At 41.0% G+C, this 23,785-nt stretch overlaps 1 protein-coding gene across 2 annotated transcripts in view; it reads right to left on the bottom strand.

Annotated features, from left to right (window-relative positions):
- The window catches only part of LOC139664620 (glycine receptor subunit alpha-3-like), a 69,113-nt gene extending 46,734 nt beyond the window's left edge, over window positions 1-22,379 (bottom strand). For both annotated transcript variants that reach the window (XM_071543523.1, XM_071543522.1), the window contains exons 1-2: window positions 22,301-22,379; window positions 7,571-7,638 (exon numbers count right to left, since the gene is read on the bottom strand). In XM_071543523.1, the coding sequence (XP_071399624.1) occupies window positions 7,571-7,638; window positions 22,301-22,379 (147 nt within the window). The remainder of the gene's footprint in view (window positions 1-7,570; window positions 7,639-22,300) is intronic.
- Between the last annotated feature and the right edge of the window lie 1,406 nt (window positions 22,380-23,785).

The raw sequence follows: 23,785 nt of genomic DNA on the forward strand, positions 1-23,785 counted from the left end.
GCTACCGGTAGCCAGCTACATAACACATCGTTCGGTAGCGAATTTAAATAAATGTTTTAAAAACATATGAATTAAACACACAATGCATTAAAATAACATATTTGACATCCAGGTAATTTTTTGCATGTCTTGTCATGTCGATATAAGTACTTACATTTATGAGTTTCTTTGCCGTCTTCGGCCACCATCTTTTCGTTTCATTTTCTGGAGAGCGATTCGCAAGGTGTTGTGGGTATCCCTCGATGCGAAGTGCAGCATTGGGCGGGAGAGGGGGAGGGCTCAACAGCCACTCCGCAGAGCCAAGTTTTGAACTGGGACAGCATGCACATATTTGGGGTCAGTAAATCCTTCCTAATAAAATTATTTCCATCTCAATTGTTTTTGGGGTTGCTTCAGTATCCTGGTTACCTCCTGGTTACACTGTGCCTAATCACTTTCTATCTGCTCTCTGTACGAGTGTGTCTGTGGCCAAATATGTCTGGGTTTTGTGCTGCATTTGCACAGCTCTGTGTGTGTGTGTGTGTGCAGCTGGTTTTCTCCTCCCTTTTCTCAGATTCCAGTGCAGTCTTCTACAGTGTTGGGCAAGTTACTGAAAATGAGTACTTAGTTACAGTTACTAGTTATTTCTCTCAAAAAGTACTTGAATTACTTTACCAATTACTGCATAATAACATAGCTATATTATTTTAGTGTTGCTGTGGCACAGTGTGGGAGACAAGACAACTGTCAAATTCTATCTATCATTGTACCCATTATAACTATGATGAAAAGTAAGTAGTGGAACAATAAAACACAATAGATATGTTTTGATAGGCGTATTTATTGTAGCCTCGACAGGCCTTAAAATCAAGCATTATATTAATATAAGTCTTCGCCCACCCGGGCCAGTTTCGGTGTATGCCGGTAACAATTACAAGTGGACCCTATCTGCATGCTCTCAGGAGAGGGAGGGAGCTACGCTGTTTGTGGGAAGCGCTGTGATCATCAGACCTCTCTAGACAAGCAAGTAGAAAAAACTGGCATCAGCCATACCAATTTATTGCCACATGCTTTGGGATTCAATACATTAACATTGCTTCCCATGGTCAGAAAAAGTCGCCAGATTTGTCGCTAGTCGCTTTTGAGAAATAAAGTCGCCAGGGAGGTTGGTAGTCTTTTGATTCACTTGCACCACCGTAAAGTCGGATGATCATAAACCGGACAATCCAGTAATGAGTAACGAGCCCGTTTAAATTTCAGTAATTGTAATTGCATTATTAATATCAAAAAGTAATTAGTTACATTACTAGTTACTGCCAAAAGTAGTGGAATTACAGTAACGCATTACAGTAACAGTAACGTTACTTTGTAACGCGTTATTCCCAACACTGGCCTTCTAGCTGTCAGCAGACGGGCACTGCCCCGGCTCTGATGGTCGTCGGTGCTGGCCTTAGTCCCACCCCTGATGCTGCTCCCACCTGGATGTTTCGCTCTCTGTGTGTTCGTTGTCTTTCTGCGCAGCTGTCTCTCGCCCCTTTCTCAGACACCGGTGCAGTGCAATGCTCGCTAGTGCAGGCCTTAGTCCCATCCCTGCTGCTGCTCCCACCCGACGTGTTCTGACTCCGTGTGTTCTGTGTGCAGCTGTCTTCTCTCCCCTTCCGAGACTCTGGTGCAGTGTTCCACCTGCCAGTGGACAGGTCTTGCTCCGGCCCTCGCGGTTGTCCATGCCAGCCTTGCTCCCATCCCTGATGCTGTTCCCTCCTGGATGTGTCTCAACGACTTGCAGTGTTCTACCTGGCAGTGACGGGTGCTGCCCTGGCTCTTCCGTCGTCAGTGCTGGCCTTCCTCTTCCCTGCTGCTGTTCCCACCTGGATGCTGAATTACGACAGCTGCCCTTGTTTCTCTGACTTGTGGTTCTTGTGACAGCATCAAACCATCCCCTGTCCCACCATATTGCTAAATTTGCCAGGGTTCCCATCTAGGGACGCTCCTGCAGGCCTTTGCGGTGTCATGGCGGAATCTTGAAACATTGAAAGAGAAAAACGTAAACACAGTCATATATGGTGTACATAGGGAACAGAGGTCACAGGGTGCCTTGACACTGTCGTGAGATCTGCACCTGAAAGCACAAGCACCTGCACTTACATACAATGTAAAAAAAAAAAAAAACATAGTTCAAAAGGGGGGGTTGAGGGGTCATAACACTATAAAAGTACCTGAGCTCCCATTTCACTGATTTTCTGACAGCCAGATTTAGTGTCCAAGAGGCCCTTGATCTTCTCTTCCAAGATGAGCAAGGCGACAGTGATTTAGAGGAGGAAGTGTCAGAGCAGGAGGACAATTTGTAGGGAATCTCTCATGACAGCTCATCAGATGAAGATGAAGATGACTCTGAGGAAGAGGAGCAGGCAGCAAGAGAGACATTAATGTCCAAGAATAACAGCTGAGTCAATTTCTGAGGTGACTGAAGAGGTTAGAGGTCATGTCCAATGGCCAATTTTGATGATTGTACCAAACTATAGGTGTTTGGGGGTACTAAGTCGATATCCGGGGTATTTAAAGTGACTTGAGGTCAAGGTCACATAGTCAATGTCAATATCAAAGTCATTTTGATTTCATTATAGATCACATAAGACACGGATATGTCATATTTCAGATTTAATATTAACACTTGCAAAAGAAGAAGACAGTAGTGGCACCACTGTTCTACAACTCTATGATACTATTGTTTATATATGTTGTTCTGTCATTACTTTATGAGTCTATAGTCTATTGACCATCATCACCCTCATCTTCTACATCTGATCTCTTGGTCAGTGGGTTGAGACACAATGGGCCAGCTTCACAGGCACAAAACACTGTACAACCGATAAGGCTACACTTGCAATTTGCACCCTTACAAGCAGACTTTTCGCATCCACACCGTACCAATTCCAGGATCTCATCAGGAGCCAGCTTTGTCCCTGGTGTGATGGTGCGGGGCTTCAGGACAGAGCCATCTTGACTAAGTGGTGGTGGCACGCCGGACATGGCTGTCAGCCAGTGCGCCACTTGGTAGTGCGCTCTCTTGATATTTTCTGTGGCTGCTTCAGTTGTAGGTGGTAGGCTACACAGCTTGATAGATGTGCCAGCTCCTGTTTTCTCCTTCAACATTTTGAGGTGGCACTCGGTCATTGATTTGCAGTCAGCATATGTCTTGCCAAAGCAGGCAATCAGGAAGGCAGTTGATGAGCTGTAGACTTCATCGAGATCGGCTTGAGGGTCACCAATGATGGACAAACTCTCTGGGTCGATTGTTTGAAGGGTCTTGAGTGCCAACTTTTTTCCCACGTTGTAAGTTGCTGGGACAGTATCAGTCCCTGTTAGCGCATGCATCACCAGGATGGCCTTTGCCAAGTCCTTGTTCTTCTGAGCAGTTGCTCTCAGATCCACGATAGAACGATTTTCAACTGGGGAGCTCATGTACACTTGTGGGAGACATAGAAACGGAGGAGAAGGATGAACACATCTGTGTCATCAGAGATGACTCGAACATTCTCCCCTTGCGTACACCGTGATATGGCATGCTGGACGAGGATGGGATCGGCCTCTTCATGGCTTGATGAGAGATCTGTACACTCCAGACGTGCCCCCATCATAATCTCCACAGGCACGTCACCCCCAGCACCACGGTTGTCTCCTACATCCCGAAGAAAAACAAGAAGGTCATCCTCATGAGTACAGTTCACAAAGCTGCAGAGGTCTACAACAACAATGTGGAATGTGCTCCCGCTGTGTGCCGGTGGTTGAATATAAATGTGTTTCCCATCGAGGGAACCCAAGCAATGAGGAAACTGCCACTCTTGTCAGCAGTTGCACACCACTCTGCCTCACTTTTTGGTGACGGTAAGTAAGCCAGAAAAATAATGAAAATAGTTATCGATAAGTCATGCTGTATTATGGCAAACTAACCCCAATGAGTTACTGCCAAACGCCCACAAGTTTCATCTGAAATATTCATAATGGACCAAGTGAATAAAGCATGTCAGTTTCGTGGATTGATGTCATTCACTCTCCCCAGCCCATCCCACACCCAGCAATTTGTTCTCAGCAGGAGAACAAATTCAACTGGCTGCGCATTGTGGATGGGTCAGGGAAGAATAAATGGCTGACTTTCTATATGCAAATGGTCCTTTGAGTTGCATTAGACAACACAGGTGTGTTGCAGTGTAATAATGCTCAAGCCTACCATCAGAAAGTCATCTTCTTTCAGCACCTGATGCAGGGCTTCACAAGCTTCAGATACAATCTTGCAGACGGTGCATGCCCCTGTATTGAAAGCTCAGAAAAATAAAAACATTTAGAAAACACAAAAAACACAAGTTTTAAACAATGAAAAGGTGCCAGACAAAACAATAATATACCATCACAGCTACGAACTTGTTGCCAAAATCGGAGGGTCAAAGACCCTGTGATGTGATGGCCCGTCTCATTTTGTTGTGCTGCCTGGTGATCAGAGGTTTGACCTTTCCAAGGAGGATATCAGATTTCCCTGAGGTCATCCTGAGCATATGCCTGAAGTTGGCCCTGTATATTGCCTATCAACATTACAAACAGAACAGTTAAGGCATGGAAAATTAAGGCAGAACATTGTGTAATGCTGTAAGATGTGTCATGGACCTAAATAACACCCCCTGGCTTAAATAGCCTATACTAATAGGCAGCTATGGCCCATTCCAACAAGCCAATACAATAAGGGCATTAGCTTAGATTAAGGAGCAATCAACTAGTTCATTCTTCATGCAATATATTTGTAGATTTAAACTTTTCTGGTGCACATAGTAAAAACATCCAGATAAGACCCAATATTGATAACACAAAAGGTTTTCTAACTATTGGTGGTCCTGACAAATGTAAATGCACATTGTCCGGTTTTGCAACATTGGTCATCTGGCAACCCATTTGGCCCATATAACAAATCACTATTCTCTTAAGAGCCCAACTAAAATTATCGTACCGGAGCCAACATACAGTAGCTTACAAACTTTCTCAACTCCCACTTCTTAGCTTTGGCTCCAGTATGTACCAACAGGTATTTGATTTACAACATTTGCTACTCACCTCCAACTCCTTCTGCAGTCTGTACAGTCCATACTCCCCATGTCTACCCTTCCACAACTTTATCCAAATGCGTTTCTTCCTTTTTTTCTGTGCAGATGTTGACATAAACAACAACAACAGCAACCTCTCGTACCTCCATGTTTGCTTTGCTACCGGCGTTTCGTACCCTACCGTGAGAGCTTGTGTTTTCAAGTGAGTTTGGTGTGTTCAGTTGGGTTCAGTTGCAAGTGACAAGTCCAGTAGTGTGTGATCCCTCATCTTGCCTAGTTGTTGTGTGATAAATAAAAAAATCTACAAAATCCGTTGGTTAGTGTATATGCCCAGTCTTTTCATAATCTGTTAGGATTTTAAAAGTTGTGTGGTGTTTCCCTTAAAACAACTAATTTCTTCATATTAATTACATTATTGTACTATTTTGAACTACACCTAAGCCTTAGGACTTAGCCTCACATAGATTTTTTAAAGATAGAGATATTTAAAAAAAAATTAAAAAATAAGCCTAGATCACAAATCAGTCACTTCAGCACAGCCTAAGTAGAATCTTATCTGTATCACCAAGCCAATATACAGCGGTGCCCCAAAATTGATTATTAAGCTTTATCACAACTATAATATTCTAAGCACATTTAAACCCCTTCACCCCTTCAGACTGGGATCCAGGAGTCTCCATTAGAAATTAAAAAGAGCAGTACATCCCAGAAAAATATTAAAATACTGGAAAAAAAAAAAAAACCTGTTTCTGGAATCAACTCCCTCTTATGATTAAGGAAGGTACCCTACCACCAACTCTAGCACCATCTAGCTCGGGACCAACAGAGTCTCTTCTCCTATCTTAGCTTAGACAGTATTAAAATATAAATATGCCATTGGGAACCCAACAAAGGGATGCCTCCTGGTTGCTGCATGTCTAGACTCATTCTGTGCACTCTCTGCATGAGTGTGCACGTGGCTGCATATGTCTACCTGAGTATGTGTGTTGTGCTTGCACGGCTGTGTGTGTGTGTGTGTGTCAGCCTGTCTTTTCTCCTTCTCAGACACAGGTGCAGTGTTTGTACCTGGCTGTGAATGCGAGCGCTGTCCTTGATTCTGTGGACATCATCGCCAGCCGTGACCCCATTTCCCCGCATCATGCCTCTCTCTACCTCATTTGTTTTCTTACGTCATTGTCATTGTCCATGTTACTGTTCACTCCGCTGTTTGTCCCGGCACATATTGCACACTCAGCCGTCCTGGTGGGGGTTCCCTCTGTGACTTTGCCCGCCCACGGTTTCTTCCATTTTTTTTTTTCCTAATAAGGTTTTCTTGGGTGTTTTTCCTTGTATGCTTCGAGGGTCTAAGGTTGGTGGTGTTGGGTAGGCTAGGCTATGAAGAATAGGTAGAATAGGCTCACTATGTATTGCTAAAACATGCTATTGTGTGTCTTGTGTTATGTTCTGCTTCCTTGTGGTCTATGAGTCATTGTTGACCAGTTAGATCTAGGTAAGCGCTTGTGATAACGGGCTATATAAATAAATGACGTGAACTTAAACCCTCTTCACTTCTCTCCTCTCCTCTACGCTCCTCTTGCTTCTCTCCTCTTCTTTCTTTCCTCTCTCATTTGAAAAGACATTTATACATAATTTATATAACATCCAACAGCATGTTCCTAAGTTCATATTATGTCACTTTCACTGTCATGAGAAAACCTCCTGGCTCCACTTTTGGGGGACGGATCATAAGAGCATCACTGGAACATCATTCTCTTCCCGCTAACTTTACTATGGTGCATTCTACCTTTCATTCACTGAGCTGATAGTGACAGGCTGATTATGTATTAACGGTGACTGAGTGGTGACTCCTAACAAATGAACATGGAAAGGCAGCACATCAAAGATGCAAAAGTAGGGCTGAACTAAGTCAAACTAAGTGAAAAAAAATAATAAAGTCCCTAGAGGCAGATGCAAAACACCACAAACTGATTCATTTATCATTAATATTGATATTATTGATTATGAGTTGAGAATACATTTGGGGCAGAGAGCATGGAAGCCTTGTGAAAAACTGATGTTAAAAATGTTTACCCCATATGTAAAATGCCAAAACCATGTTAAAGATTATATAAAAAAAAACATCTCTAGTAATACTTTGTGACCTTATTGTGAGGAGCAGGGTGGTGGGTGGAGAATGAGTGGGTTGGTGGTGGTCGGCCAGTCTAGGTTAAAACTGCAGGGCTGTTTTTTTGGGGGGGGTTTTTCTATCCCAGTCCGTCCTTGCCCCATTAATTTCTGACTAACTTCCATGACCCATAGATCAATGAAACACATCAAAACCCCACTGTGCAATTAAAATCCACTGTATAATTAAAAAAAATACAAACAAAGGCTTTTCTTAATTTCTAAAAAGTTGACTTTTTGAAGAAACAAGGTTTATGTACAGCTTTTCTATGAATTATGTTTGTGCATGGAACCAGCTTTGTGCTAGTTTAGTATTATACAGTATCTCTATTACGTACCATAGTGGTTTCAGCAATGGAACCGAAGCTGTTGATGAAAATGTTACAGGAAACATTGACCGGAGGACCTGACGGATAGAGAGAGAAAGACAGAGTGATTAGTGAAGTAAAAAAAAAGAAAAGAAAAAAAAAGACACATTTTTTTCATGTTCTATCTGGGATATCTTTGGTGACTCAACACAACTCCACTCCAATAAACACAGTACTACTGTGTATCATAGCATAATGAGAGCAAGTTATCAGCTAAATGCAAGTTGATGAAAATAATTTTTCAATTGTGTTTCAGACAAAAACAAAAAAGTTTTGCATATTGTAGGCAGATCGTTCCAAAGTTTAATTTGGCATAAAATCACCAGATAAGAGAAGATAAGAGAAGATAGCACTTTATTAATCCCCTTGGGGAAATTTAGGTGCCACAGCAGCAACTGGCAGAACAGTACCAATGAAAACAAGTACAGAAAGTACAGTAAGATAATAAAAGAGAAGAGGTAATAAGATAAAATAATAGAGGTAATGTACATAATATAGAGTCTATAGAGGCAGTGCAAAAATGCAAATAATAATAATAAGATAGTTTTACATACAGTAGGAATTTGCCTTGGTGAGTTAATTTAAATAATACAATAGCAGTGAAGTAAATACTATGGCTGGCCCGATCTATTCGAATATCCGTTCATTACGTTGGTATTCGAATCTCAATTAAGTGTTCTAGAGGTTTTTGTTTTTTTTAAACCAAAAGTAGCCTAAACTTAAACACATTTCGTCAGCAAAAGCCTATCTTTTAGATAGAACATTTATTGTTAATATGTGGAAATGTGAAAAATAAATTTTAGCTGGTTTTGGTTAATGCGTTATAGATATGCATATGAGACAAGTTTGATGAATCATCTCAAATAAGTATAGTGATTGTTATCCAAGTATCGCTCGATAGGCTACATGCCCTAGACATTATGCTAGGCCTATCTCCAGTTTACATTATTAATACAACATTGCCACCTACTGGATATATTCTGAACTACAATAAAGATTATGCTTAACATTATGGTTAATTATGAAATGTTAATGTTACTGTTTTTAACAGTGTTTTTGAGAACGAGTATTTGAAAAGTCGTTCGGAAACACCGAAGGGTATTCAAAGCCTGTAAAAGCCCTATTAAACGCATATTAACAGACAAAATGTACCTAGTAAGAAACTGAGTACTTTATACAATATACACAATATATACTTCATGCATGGTTTCAATATATGCAAATTAATTATCCACAAAACATTTCAGATTATGCAGAGATATGTACTGTAGTGTGCATGGACATAGTTCAAATATATACATGGGTTAGGGTTAGCTACATGAGGCAACTTTGCACATTGGTGGCCCCAAATGATAGTAAGATGTTTTGTAACTGTTGGAATTTTGAGGACTTAAACATGATATTTAATTTGTTACTTTCTGTGTTGTGGTGCCTTTCTGTCTTGTGGTGCCTTCCCAAGACTTCTTCCAATTTCTCCCTAATTTTTAGGTTTTAGGGAGTTAGGGTTAAGGCTAAGGGTTGTTGTTGTGTTGTATTGTGTTTTCATTTTATATTGATTGTTTACACATTGTGGGCTCTGTCAAATGATCATCTAAGGTAAGGTGATTAAGGCCTATACAAATAAACTTTATTTTTTTCTAATGCCTTTCTTGCAATAAATGTTTGACAACTGATTCGTTATGATTGCATTTTTGGGTTAGGGTTTGGATAGCTTTGGATAGAATAATTTGATAAATGACACACCATGCTTGGTTCATTTGGAATAAAGCTCTTAAATAACATGGTATTGACAAGCACTTAATGGCAAATAAAGAGGTCTGAGTGGGTGCTTCTGTATTTTACTATACAATATCCACAAAAGGAAGGAGAATGACTCTGTAAATCATTAAGTCCATGCCTTCAGTACTGTTGTGGGTAGAATATTACCACTTGTATTCTACTCTTCCTGTGGCTCAGTGTTAGCAATTATTTAGTGTATTTTGACAGTACTGTCTGAGTTAGATCGTCACTGTTTAAAACTATGTCTTTGTCATAATGTGTAGTGTCATAGGGGGCTGTAATGTAGTGGTCAATATGGCCGTAGCCTCGAGAAAAAAACCTTGATAAATATGTTCGGGTATTTTCTAACATAAGCCCAAGGTAACCAGTTGTTTTAAGTAAACCCAAAACAAAATGTTACCTGGATGCTGACGTAATTTACCAATATGTGACGGAAATGGACAAATGTGAAAGCATGAGTGGCTTGCAGTGATAGGCAGGTGGTTTGGGACAGAGACTTTTGCTCTAGTGAGATCAAATCCAGCTTGACACGATCTTGCAAAGATTATATTTTCTTTTTTCGTAGGTGGCTGTGATGTAGTGCTCACTTATACAATCATATTCGCCGCAGTAGATATGAGATGAGTACTAGACTACCTCTGCCACCAGGAGGCTACCAAAAATCTGCTAAAAAAACAAAAAACATGACTAAACCCCAAACATAAGAAAAAAACATGCACTCAAAGTTTAGACCCAAAATTATGTTACGACCAAAGAAAAACCAAAGTATTTATTGTAAGAAAGAAAAAACATTGTAAATGTACAAAAAGGTCAAACTCAGGGAAACAAAAAGGTCAGGCCAAACTCAACAAAAGGAATGGGAGCTCCTCGGGCCAACCTTGCATGCATTGGGCCGTTGGACCTGGAGCGCTCACCTCTAAACTACCAGAACGGGAAGGAAAAACAAAACTGCCCCAAAAATAAAAGCTGCGAAAACTTTACTACCAGCCCCATCTTCCCAAACCAAGTTAAAAGTTAAACAAAATAACAACTTACTAAGGTAACACAAATCAAAACCAGTCAAAGGTCATCACATGGCTGCTGCTATCTGGGAGAGTTCATGTTCAAGTTTGTTTATTTACTGTATATAGCCCTTTATCAGAAGCATGTCTCAGAGGACTTTACAGAGAATGTGTCTAGCTAGATCTAACTAAACACAATCAATGGTGAACAAAATTATATAGGACAAGCATAGCGAAAAAAAACAGGGTAGGCAAGAGCAGATTTTAGCAAGACAAACAATCTACCTATTCTACAGCCTAACCTACCCGGCCCCCCCAGTCATAGACCCTAATGCACACAAGGAAAAACTCCCAAGAAAAACCTTAGTAGGAAAACTTGGGCGGAAGAAACCTTGGGCGGGCTGAGGCAAATAGGGATCCCCCCCCCCCCGGGACGGCTTAGCATGCAATAGGAGGCGGGCAAAACATTGACAGAGTCATGGGCAACAATAATGACAGGAGAAAACAGAGAGAGACAAAAAAGAAAGAGAGGCAGCATGCGGCAATGAGAAGGGGCTGAGGTCAGCGCTAAAGAGGGAGAGGGAGCAAGCTGAGTGCGCCTGGCCTCTTTGTAGTCTAGGTCATCAGGCCAGACCAGGAACAGCTGAGTCGGAGATTAAAGGAGAAAGTTTAGAAACATGACACACAGACACCAATAGGGGGAGCGCATAATACAACCATAATAGACAATGTAACTGAAGGGCTATGCTAGTTTTCATTTACCAGGATCACAATAAGCAATAGTCCAGGACAGTCCTGCCTTTGGATTTACATTGCTTATCATGAGCCTACTGGTCAAACACATCGTCCAGGGCTATTGTTGTTTTCTATGATTATAATGGAACTGCACTGACATTTTCAGAAATAGTTCTACAGAGATAGCTAACTGTTACTTCACTGAAAATACAAAAGGTTTTATGGACAGCGGTAATGTTGTGGGTGCAGTATTTCTTGAACTTAAAGACCCTATAGACAAATTTTTTGCTTTAACTTATCATTATGAAGTAAATGTTGATTGCACAGTGTAATGGCTATAGAATAATGACACCATCGGTGTTTAGATTGGTTCCCTATAAGCCTCGCTTTCACTATGCAATTCTGTCTGCCACCGGGTACGATCTCCCGGAGAATGAAGGCTCCATTTACGACACAAAGGAAGTGCGTCATCCATTGCGCAACCAAAAGAGGAATAGAATAGGTTTTCCCTGGTAGCTATCGGTAGCTATCGGTAGCTACCAGGGAAAACACACAACCGGATGTTTTACTCTGCCTTTATTATAGCACTGAGATCGGGGTTGGGATTCTTACAGTTGTTTCTTGCTTTGGACAGTAGCCAGGCTGCTGGCGGTAGCGTTAGCCATGTTGCTAACGCTACCGCTAGAAAATGAACCAGGAGCTACAAGCAAGCCAAGACCAGCCAGAAACAAAGGTCTATGTTTGTTTCTGGAACAAAAGAATCAAACATCTAACTATGTTTGTTTCTGACTGCTAGCGTTAGCTAGCATAGCTAGCATTAGCAACGTTAGCCATGTTGCTAACGCTAGCTAATGCTAACGCTAGCAGCCAGAAACAAACAAATGATCAGCTAGAGCTGCTGGTCAGTCCTCTGTTCTAATGTTGCTAGACCTATCGGCTACCTTTGACACGGTTAACCACCAAATCCTCCTCTCCACACTCACTGAGCTTGGCTTCTCAGATCTGCTCTCCGCTGGTTTGAGTCCTACCTTTCAGGGACCCCTTCTCTTTTCAATATACACCACCTCACTTGGTGCAGTCATCTGCTCACATGGCTTCTCATACCATTCATATGCTGACGACACTCAGCTCTTCCTATCGTTCCCGCCAGAAGACCCCACAGTCTCGGCACGGATATCGGCATGCCTCGCCGATATCACGGCATGGATGAAGGAACGCCACCTTCAGCTTAACCTGTCAAAGACTGAGCTTCAATTGTCATCCCAGCCAGTCCCTCTGTACAACAACAGATCAGTATCCAGCTCGAATCAGCTCAGCTCATTCCCACAAAGTCTGCCAGAAACTTGGGTGTCATGATTGATGACCAACTAACCTTTAAGGAGCATGTGGCTTCTGTTACTCGGTCATGTTGATTTGCTCTGTACAATATCAGGAAGATTAGACCCTACCTGTCTGAACACGCAGAACAACTCCTAGTACAGGCTCTTGTAATATCATGCCTTGACTACTGCAACTTCTTACTGGCAGGGCTCCCAGCATGTACGCTCAAACCTCTGCAGATGATCCAGAATGCGCCGGCACGTCTAGTCTTCAACTGGCCCAAGAGAGCACGTCACTTCGCTGTTCATATCCCTCCACTGGCTCCTAGTTGCTGCCCACATCAAGTTCAAGTCCTTGATGCTCGCCTACAAAACAGCAACCAAAACGGATCCCACCTACCTGAACTCCCTCATTCAGGTCTATGCTCCCTCCCGCTCACTACGCTCTGCCAAGGAGTGGCGCCTGGTGCTGCCACCACAAGGCCCTAAGTCTCTAGCCAGACTCTTCTCTTCTGTGGTCCTCGGTTGGCGGTTACCAAACTCTATTCGATCCACAGAGTCCCTCTCAATCTTTAAGAAAAGGCTAAAGACCCAGCTCTTTAACAAACACCTTCTCACCTGATGGACTGTGTAATTTATAAGAAAAAAAAAAATCTTTATCTGCCTCATCTGCCTCTATGCACTCTACGCACCCTATGCATTGCGTCTATGCACTGCTTCGTAGCACCTATGTCCTGTCGGACCAGAACTTAGCTTTATGGCACTTACTCTCGTTGTTCGCTCCTGATTAGATCCTTGCTTGTGTTGTATTAAAAATCTCATATGTACATCGCTTTGGATAAAAGCGTCAACAACTGTGCATTGAAGATTTTGTCATTTTGTTTTCAACTTTTTGGAGACTGATTTTATTTTTAAAAACAGAACTGAAAGATTACCCTTTGTTCCAATTTTAACTACTAATTTACAGAATCAATCATTGGTTCAGAATAAAGAATCCTAAAGAGAGTTGTTGTGTCCTGCGCTGGTTTAATCTCGCCAGGCTACAGATATCAAAGGTGTCTATGAGTGGTTTCAACAGAATCACCTTACACTGAATTAAAAAAAAACAGTGTCTATGTGTTTCTCCATTAGGAAACAAGATACAGCAAGTAAATATAAGGTTTGTTTGCAATACAAAGAAACTGAAGAAGTCAACGAATTTAAGTATTTAGGAGTAGTTGATAGGCATATAAAGACGATTGCCAAAACTGTAAAGACCATTCTCAATTGCTTTAAAATTATTAGACAATACATACCTACACAGGTAAGCCAAGTATTTATGCATGCAATGATTCTATCCCATTTTGCATATTGCATCTTTTTCTGGAGTCAAGTACCCCAATCTACTGTTAAATGCATGACTTCCCTATACAACCAATCATTGAAAATACTAGATAAAAAACCTATAACATGGTATCACTGTCATATCCTGAAAACACAATCTTCTTAGTTTTGAGATAGATTTAATCAGTTTTCCTATCTTACACTTGTTTACAAATGTTTGAACAAGTCAGTTCCAGAGAACCTAAGTAGATGCATTAGTAGACAAGAGGGCAATCAAGTAACCAGAAGTATAACTGAGGGCAACTGCAGGGAACCACACTGTAGGACTGTTTTTGCACAATCCGCATCTGTAAAGGGTACCAAACTCTGGAATAAACTACCAATTTAAATAAAATTAAGGATATTAAAATGTTTAACTCAAAAGTCCTGAACTGGCTGAAATCTAATCAGGCTTGTACTCACTTGTAGCCAGTCTTTATATTGTCATATGTAATCTTAAAATTGACTGATAATGGCGTAAAACAACCAGTTGATTGGATTGTGCACTTCTGAATCTCTTGTTTGTTGTGTTGTGTGGTGTTATGTTGTGTAATTGTGATGATGTATAATGTAGGTTTTTTTTTTTATTCTATACTTCTATACTTAGCATATGCAAGATATTTTACATAGTTGTAGTCTATTTAAAAGCCCAACTAGGGACTAGAGTTGGAAATTAGCAGTAGCTACAAACTCCATGTGCACACATCTTTTAAATTGCAATTGTGAAGTGTAATTATGTTAACTGCATGGTCCCTATCAAATACACTACTAAATAAATAAATATGATTGTTCTTGGCAAACAGATTGCTCTAGGATTAAGACAATCCTGAGCAAAAACAGGACTGTCTTGGACCAACATTTTTTATGATGATCCTGGTAAATCAAAACAAGCCTGGCCCTTAACGGTAGTCCTAGACTAAAACTAACACATCATTGCTTATCATGAGCCTACTGCTTTATCAGGATCATCATAAGCAATGTTAGTCCAGGACAGTCCTGTTTTGCCGAGGATTATCTTAATCCAGGATCATTCTTTTTATCAAGAACTGTCATACTATTATTGTTGCTGACAATGGCAGTGCAGGACCAGATTATAGACATCAGTGTCAATCCAGTGCAATCCTGTGTTTGTTTGATCAGAATCACAATGAGCAATGCAAGGGTCATTTTTATTAGGTCTTTTGTAAGGTATTTGCACAGTTACTATTTTTATGTTTATCCATAGAATTAAATGCTCATTGATTGTTATTGGTTATTTAACAGTTCATATTTAGAGTTCTGTAAAAAATAATTTAATTATACCTAGACCGTTTTCTCGTGAACATTCCTTTCCTTGGCGGTTTCTGAACAAACATCAAAATACTTCAAGCTTGTCAGGAAGATTGGACCACTAACATCAAAGAGACACTTTCTGTCAGTCGAGGAGGCCAAACCTTCCTCTCCACGGTCAGGCTACTTGAATGTAAAATGGCGGGGACTGTAGAGTATTATTTTTGTGTACAGGTGAAACGTGGGCCAGCCTTCTTAACTGTTAAGCAGCCAGTTAAATTTGCACTTTTCCCTTAATGTTTTTCGACCCTCTAGAAACTGTCATTGCTGGAAACACTGACACAATCAATAGAGACAGCTGGGAAGACAGCAGGGTATTCATTAAAGATGTGATTGTGATAAAGATTGTGATTTGTGATTCTCATGAGTCTGTAAGGGAAAAATTAACTTCACCCTTGTGGGTCAAAATGAATGAGCAAAGGTTCAGGAGTCTTCCGTGGATTCCTTATTCAGACATGTCTGGAGAGAAAACCTTAAGCACATACACTTAAGTAGGTTGCAGGATATTCTCTGACCAAAGGATAGAAATGTCAGTTTCTTATACACTTCAGTATGTATAGTTGCTTTGTTTGTCCTTTTCTAAGAAATCAATGTATGGCCAATGTAATAAGCACACTTCAAACTAGTCAAAACCAGTTCTACAATACACACTAGCATAAGTTCTATTCTTACATGATTGTTTCTAACAATGAACACTAGCCTGAGGGCTAAACTCCTGATATCCTGTGGAAGTCATACAATGCACACATGACGGCTGCATGACTTCTTCATGTGAGCAGGACCTTCTTTACTGAATACTCCATTGTAAGATATATAGGACAAAGACACAATGTCCTATTTTATTTCCTACAAGTCGCTGTCAACAGCCATTGTATCCATCTAAGTTAAAAAACAAAACAAAACAAAAACTAGCAAACTGGGTAGACCAGCAGCTCCACGATAACCTGATCCATTGTCTACAAGAGGCTCATCTCTTCTGGCAACCAGATGAGGTAACCAACGGAGGTTATGGCAACTGTGTGTGTGTGTGTGTGTCTGTGTGCTCACATTCATATGCTTCAGAGAGCTAAAGAGGGAAGAGAGCTGTCTGTGTGAGAGAGAGGGAGGGGATGATGGAGGGAGAGAGTAAATTGAGATACTTGTAAAAGCATAATGAAAGGGGTCATCTGGCTATACAATTTATATAAGCTGTGTATGCTATTTAACATCTATATTCGCAAAGTTAAAACGTATTTAGCCAATGACATTTGGCATAAGAATCCCATTTTTCTTTTTTTAATATATTCAAAGAGATAAAACCTGCATAGTTCTTTAAAATGTACCATACAGATTGGAACAAGTAGCTTTTTTCCCCACAGCACAGCCGAGGGCATGACGAGGCATATTCAGGTCAGGCAGGTAATCAGTCAGTCAGTCAGTCATCAACGCTTTATGAGTATGGCCTCTAGAGGGCGTCTTTGGCTGCGAGATGAAGTGTTTCCCATACATAGGCCCTTCTGTGGTGTACGGCTGCCACAAAATCAAAAGTTGGTCAGTGAAACTTGGACACACTGCTCTAAGAACAAGTAATTCATCCTAAACAACCACCGCCACAAGTCCACGTCTTCTGCTACCCTATAAACTTTAACGGTAGGTAACGTTATTACCTTGTGGTATTTGAGTAACGCTAGTGGAATAATTTAACTGATAACCGTGTCACACTAGCTGGGCATCGCATTCAATGCATTGCATTGCATTGAATCTGGGCCTGTAGCGGATCTATGCTTGTTTCCCCCTCACTCGCTCACCTCACTTAAACTTACAGTAAACAGGAATCTGTTAAATTATAAATTTGTATGGCTTTAGAATGAAATATAAGACCAATTTTGTGAAATAAATATAAAAAAAACCAATTATCAATCCAAATACAGTAGGTCTGCCTGAATGGGCTGATCCCTCACTGGAAAACCAACACACAAAGAAATCACAACATTGACCTCCACATTTTGGATTAGGTAAAGGTGATTCTGCCATGTCAGTCTGTGTATGAGCGGAACCAAATGTCACCTGCTTGTCTGTATTCAACTCTCCAGTTGTAGGGATCTATTTCCAGAGCCCACCTTGTTCAACATCCTGTAGGATCACAGTATAGAGCCCTTTTCCTCAGATTAAGGAGGTGACAATGAGAAAGGGGTGGCCCCTGAGGTACTGACAAAAGTGACGAAGGGACCAGACAATAGCCCACAGTACTCTGTCATAAGTCGACCAACATCTCTCGGTAGGTATTGGTACATGGCTGTCATAGGCAATGGCACTTTCCATATTATTATTGTTCATCTGAGATAAAACACATACCACACAACCAATGGCAGTGCTAGGAACATCGGTAAAGAGCAGGAACTCTTGTGAAAGATGTGACTGATGTCTCTTTTCAACATCAGTCCAGACAAAAGGTTTCCCTTTCTGAGTGAGAGTGGCATACTGGTAGATGCACAACACCGCAGCACAGAATAGCTGCCCAAAAAAAAAAAACACTTTCAAAAACCCATAAAGCTCTCCACAGCTTATCCCAAAGTTTAGTAGCACTTGCACTTTGACAAGATCCTCGCTCATCCGATTTTGCTCTCTGGTCCATAGCTGAGCCATGAGACTGAAGACCCGCTTGCAGTATGCATATGCACGCTTGCAATAACTGCACCCACGCAGTTTGTCTGTATCAATGTCTTGCTGCAGGTTCCTGGCAAGAGTCTCAAGTTTAGGTCATGTAATATGGCTGTTGAGAGACAGAACGGGCATTGGTTTGAAAACAGACCATTCGTAATCATAGCATTTCTCCAGGTAGGTAATCGTCCGTGTGGTTGCAGACTCTTCGTTAAACTTCCTGGTGACTGCTTGGCCCAGGTTCCCCAGAATAAACTGAGCTGATCTTCCAATTAACTGGTCCTGTGTCCTCCATTGCAGTTTGGCACGGATGCTTTCCATCAGTTGATCCACTCAGGTGTGTGTACAGGTCGCTTCAGTGCATTCAGCTGGGTGAGTCCTGGAAGCTTCCCATGAGGTTAAACACAACAGGAGAGACTGATTCCTTGTCAGAGAATGCTGTAGTACTTCTTTATATTCCATTTGGACAAATTCGATGAGATGCAATATTGGCAATGTTCTTAGCAGAGAAAGAAAACTCACTCTAGACTCGAAGGATTAGAGTTACGACATCAAAATGTAGGACCCTCATTTCGTTTTTAATGCCGTTGTGAATTGAATCAACCTCACAGTTCAGTTCTGATATACTGAGTTGTATCTGAGTTCACGGAAATATTATCTGCAACATTTTGCAGAAACATTATATATCATATATCATATCCATAATGTAGATTCATTTCAGTTATCCAGGTAGTAAAATGTCCAATAAAATATAAAAACAAAATCCACTTGACGTAAAATTAACAGTTGAAGACGTTACATCACTCATCCAAGAGGATTCATCAGTTCTACTTGGTGGTGGGGAATTCCCCGGCATTTAACTTCTGTGGGTGATTCACACCATGAAGTCATGTGATGTAGGGTTGGTCCGATGGACGATGCCATCAGTCATCGACCACTGAGCCCTCTACATCGCAACATCGTGATTTAAAGCGTGATTTAAAGATTTTTTTTTATAATCAGATGATCTGCTTAATGAGGTTGCTTAAGCATAGGCTATAGGGAGGAAAAGTAAGGAAAGACCGGGTGAGTAGGAGAGGATGGGCTGTGGGCTAAAATGTGCAAAAAATAGAAATAGTAATTAATATCCAACATAGGCTACATACATGTAAAAATTATAAAAGAAAGTATATATCAAATTTTTTGTACCAGAGCAGCTCACATGAGAGCCTTGTCCGTTTCATTACGGATATATGGAAGAACATCTTTTCTTGTTCGTCTATTAAATCCCCCCCCCCCCCATCGGCATCATCGTCCACTGCGATGTTTCACTGTGGACACGTCATATGCCAATTTGATAGATATCGCCCAACCCTAATATGATGACAACATGGCCCTGCCTTGCAGTGTGATCCATTTTCCTTATTGGTCTGGTGTTCTTTGTTGCGGTTTTGATGAAAGCCCAGTCAGGGTAACCACAGGTTTTCACAGCCTGTTTTATGTGATTAGGTTCCCTGTCTTTGGACTCTGTGCTTGGGGACGAGTCATTCCACGAATAGAGGACAATTTGTGTCCCTTACATTACAGGATTACAACAGGATTGCAATAAAAACCTTGCAATTTTTTTTAATCAAAACCATTTTTTAAATGATAAAGATATAATCTTTCATAATTTGGGGTCAAAAACATTATTCTACAGATACCTTCATTGTAGTTCCGTCTTTCTCCCTGACCTGACGCTCTCTTCTTTGCTTCCTGCCTGCTTATCTATTTTCAGCAATATTTTCCTGTTTTTCCTGCTGACCAACTATTTTAAGTATTTTTTCTGTTGCTGTTCTTTTTTACCTTTTATTTATTTACATTTTTTATTGTTACTGTGGGAAAATGCTGATGGTTAAAGTTACAGTCATCCCCCTGTTCTGACAGTGCTGGCTGCCTTCAGCTATCACAGCAAATTGCTGAACTGGAAGGAAGGATTTCCACACCAAATTAACCAGGATGAGCAGCTCATTGACACACTGTTTGAGTCTTCAGCCCGCATTCCTACTGTCAAAACATCTGGCAAAATTGCAGACTCCAAGACTGCGACCCCTACTATGGACCCGGACCTATAGCCGACACTCTCCCCTGGTTTAACCCAACCACAAATGGACCGGCCGCAGAGGCATCCCCTACAGACCTGACCGACACCCTCTCCTGGCCGCAATGTGGACTGGCCCCGGAGGCATCTACACCGCTACTCTCCACAGATATGGCCTACTGGCACAGCAAAGGTGCTAGGCCAAAAGTCTCTGCTCCTGGTGAGCTGTGGTCAAACGCTGTAGAGGCAGAGGTGGAGGCGGAAACAACAAAAACTAGAGGAAATCCCAATACTCTCCCCAATACATCCCCCGGCCAGGTCTGCAACTTGAAAACAGGTACAAAATACTCAGTGTTTTTATTAAAAACTGTAAAACGATTTAAATCTAACTAGTCCCGTATACTTTGGACAAATTACATGAAAATCACTACAGAGCATCATTAGACCCAAATAAAACTATCGTTGGGTTTTCATTTAATCAAGAATTGATTCGCAGGAATTTTCATCACTTGGCTCTCATAAAGAAGATGGTGGAATGAGAGATAAGCTATCTGTCACATTTTCAGCAGTTTTCAGTTGTTTTCTTCTTTATGGCTAGGGTTGTTTAGCTAAACTCATCAACCCTGTTACTTTAATTAATCATAAAGTAGAAACTTATTAAATTTCCAAACATAATAATAAAATATATAAAATTTATAAAAGCGTAGGGCACCATGTGGTCTAATGGCTCTCAACACACATGGAATAATGGCTGTCCTAAGCTGCAAACCTCAACCCTGTTACAGTCAGCCCTGTCACCAACAGTCATAATGTATGTATTCAAAATGTGGCGTTTGAAGAATGTGACTGAGATGGGAAAACAGTTGTTACTGGAGGTTGAATATGTCCAGAATAAAATAAAATGTTGAAAAAATAGAACATTTTAAGTAAATGTTTGCGAAGTTGCTACATGCAAATTGTCCTCTATTCGTGGAATGACTCAGACACAGTCTCTGCCCGGTAGTGTGAAGTCCGGATTACTCCCAGCTTGTGTTCCCAGTGTGAATCAAAAAGGAGGTACTGGTCTGTGTGAGTGGGTTTTCTGTACACCACAATATCAAGTTTACCCCCTTCTTTTAAGGAGACTGTGTAGTCTCCTCCCTTGTGAAACTGATGTTGCTGTCCACTGAGTTGATATGTTGATATGAAAAATGATGAAACTGTTGTAAATCAGTGTGCAATGCATGTTATGCAGGAATAATGAAGTGTGAAATAAACAAAAAGGAAAACCAGTCTGGTAGGAGAACATCATTGTCGCAGAATCTTTTGAGCAAACTTTTTTCATAGGGTTTACTCCAACCATTGACCATGTGTTTGCAAGTTGTCCCTTGTAAAGTAAATTTTGCACATAAACGGTAGATGTTTTTAATATCGATCAACATTGCAACAGCTTTTCAGTTCGTTAGATAGCTAGCTGGTTAGCTGCCTCCAGCTGCGCCCCAACCTCTTTCACCCTTCCCATCCCCGTGAGCTAAGGTGGCATGAAACAGAACTGGCATTCTCACAACAGACCCCACCTAGCTAAGCACAGTTCAGAAATAGTGAAGAGGTAACATATATTGCAAAATGTTATAAATGTTTAGAAGACCCCACAGAGTTACAGAAATATACAGTCAAGTAAAAGACCAATAGCTAGCTATGCTATGTTATCGGCTAACCCAGAGGTCTAGCAAATCAAGCTAGCTAACGCTAACCAACTTTACCCAATACTGTTCAGCCACTTACTAGCAACAGGTTGTTTGTGAGCATATTGCTTGACAGCTGTGGTGAGCTAACATTTGGTATGTTGCATCAACAAGAAACGTTACATCTTACCAGTCCAATAAAAACTTGTTCAGATCGGTCTTAAGTTTTTCAGAGTCATAAGCTACCTCCACCTTTGAAATGCAGCATTTCACTTGGGTTTTGGAGTGGCCTTTGTCATTGTCCTTTTTGGCATTAGAACAAGGCTTTTTTGCTTTGTTGCAGAAGTGTCGCATTGTTGCTGTACGTTTTTCCATGGAAACACAAGGGGGGTAGTTCAGGGGGCAAAACTTTGATCAACAACAGTTGCAAACCCCAGCTGATATATTATATCCAAATAGCGCATAACTTTGCCATCAAGAGCAGACATGAATTCAGTTCTACTTAATGCCTCCTCCCATAGCTCATCTCTATTTCAGAACCAAATTCCATAGACCAGGCTTTCTTTATATGGTCAGATGAAATAACCTCAGCAAAGAGCTCAACAAACTGTGAGACTAGATGTTTAGTGGAAGGTGCCTGGCCATAGGTTAAAAAAAAGTGGTGCTGTGCAGGTAGCATGTCAAATTTAACTGTATTCAAGATCATTCCACAACTTGAGTTTAGATATTATATTTTAATAAATTTTAAGACATTCAGGACCTGCAGGCACCCTATAGGCAGACAGACAGACAGACAGATGATGGTTAGATACCTTTAAAGTTAGGTCTTATCCTGGCATCATATCCAGATGTCCTCCCCATCAGTTTGTCCAGGAAGTCAGAGGGAGACATTGGGACCTGGCGGCTCTTCGCAGCATGGTCCACCTCTTTACATCGACCCACGCTGGAACAGACATAAACCAAACCAACACAAAGACAGACAACACTTACTCTCTTGTTTTATCAGTAATTATACATTTTCATATAAATAAATATCCACTTTGCAACTCTCCGTCACTGATTGACATAGCACAATTGTGATTCAACCTATAGCCAGTTCATTAAAGCTTTTACATTTGCTGTTCTAAACACCTGGTGTCAGATAGGTCTTTACTGGGAAAAATCCTATGGTGCACAGGAAGTGATGCGTTTTACATTTCCAATTTGTTCAGAAGAACTGGGTCGTTAGCAAGAGCAGCGATAGCTACCATGGCTGAACAGACAAAGAGCACCAGCTACAGAAACTCAAAGGACCACAGTAATGAATGCTTAGCGCCAAACAGACAAGAGACAAAATTAAAAAACACCACAGCAATGATCACATCACCAAAGATGGAGACAAAATAAAAAACAACAATCATATACTCTTGTCCAGCCAACCCGGGGACTGATCATACGTCCCAGTGGTCAAAACCTCTTTAAACAGAGCCATTTGACAGATTTTAACTATTACGCCAGTTGGTTGAGACACACCATGTATGAATGACGCAAGCAAATGCACACTGCTAATGGGCTAACATTAGCCTGCTACTTTTCCTCTTGTATTGGGTATGCAAGACAACTCCAAATATCTGCAAATTCTGACATAACATCACATAGAAATGTTTCATCAAGTAAAGTTATAAAATTTAAAATTACAATACAAAAACTGAGTTGTGTTTTTGCATCTTTGTTGTACCTCTGATTGAAAAAAAAAAAAAGTTTTGTGAAAATTGGATACACAGGCCAATATTCATTAAAAAATCTGGCATTGTGCACTGCAAAATCTGTGGCACGATAACTTGATGTGATTCATGAGGTGTCCTGGGGCCTCATTTATAAAACATTGCGCGCACACAAAACTGGCCCGAAACTTTTGAGCAGCACTCTTCACGCAGATTTTCAGACTTATAAAAACAAACTTGCCATGAAAATTTGATTACCGCTACGGAAACTTTGACCCATGCGTGTGTTTTGGGAACAGTGGGAAACTGCGACTTAGATGGCAAAGTAGTGAAATAAAGTAAAAATAGCCTTTCCACTCAGTGGTAAGTCTCCATTAGTCTCAATTATGCATTACAGTCTTTTAGCAGAACCCCAATTTGTCACAATTAATTACGACAAATTCGAGGTGTTAAGTAATTGGACTGATGTCACAAGGTTATAAATAATGATGCGTTATGGTTTCCTAGCACACGGGCGCATTGGAGATGGCGGTGCTTGGCGCACAGACATCTTCTCCAGCCTCCTCTTCGCTCCACACCCACTGTCTGATGACC

This window comes from Centroberyx affinis, unplaced genomic scaffold (genome assembly GCF_046629955.1).
Source record: "Centroberyx affinis isolate AG114_WGS23_722 - 3 ecotype Tasmania unplaced genomic scaffold, CSIRO-AGI_Caff_v1 ptg004333l_1, whole genome shotgun sequence".
NCBI classification, from domain to species: Eukaryota; Metazoa; Chordata; class Actinopteri; order Beryciformes; family Berycidae; genus Centroberyx; species Centroberyx affinis.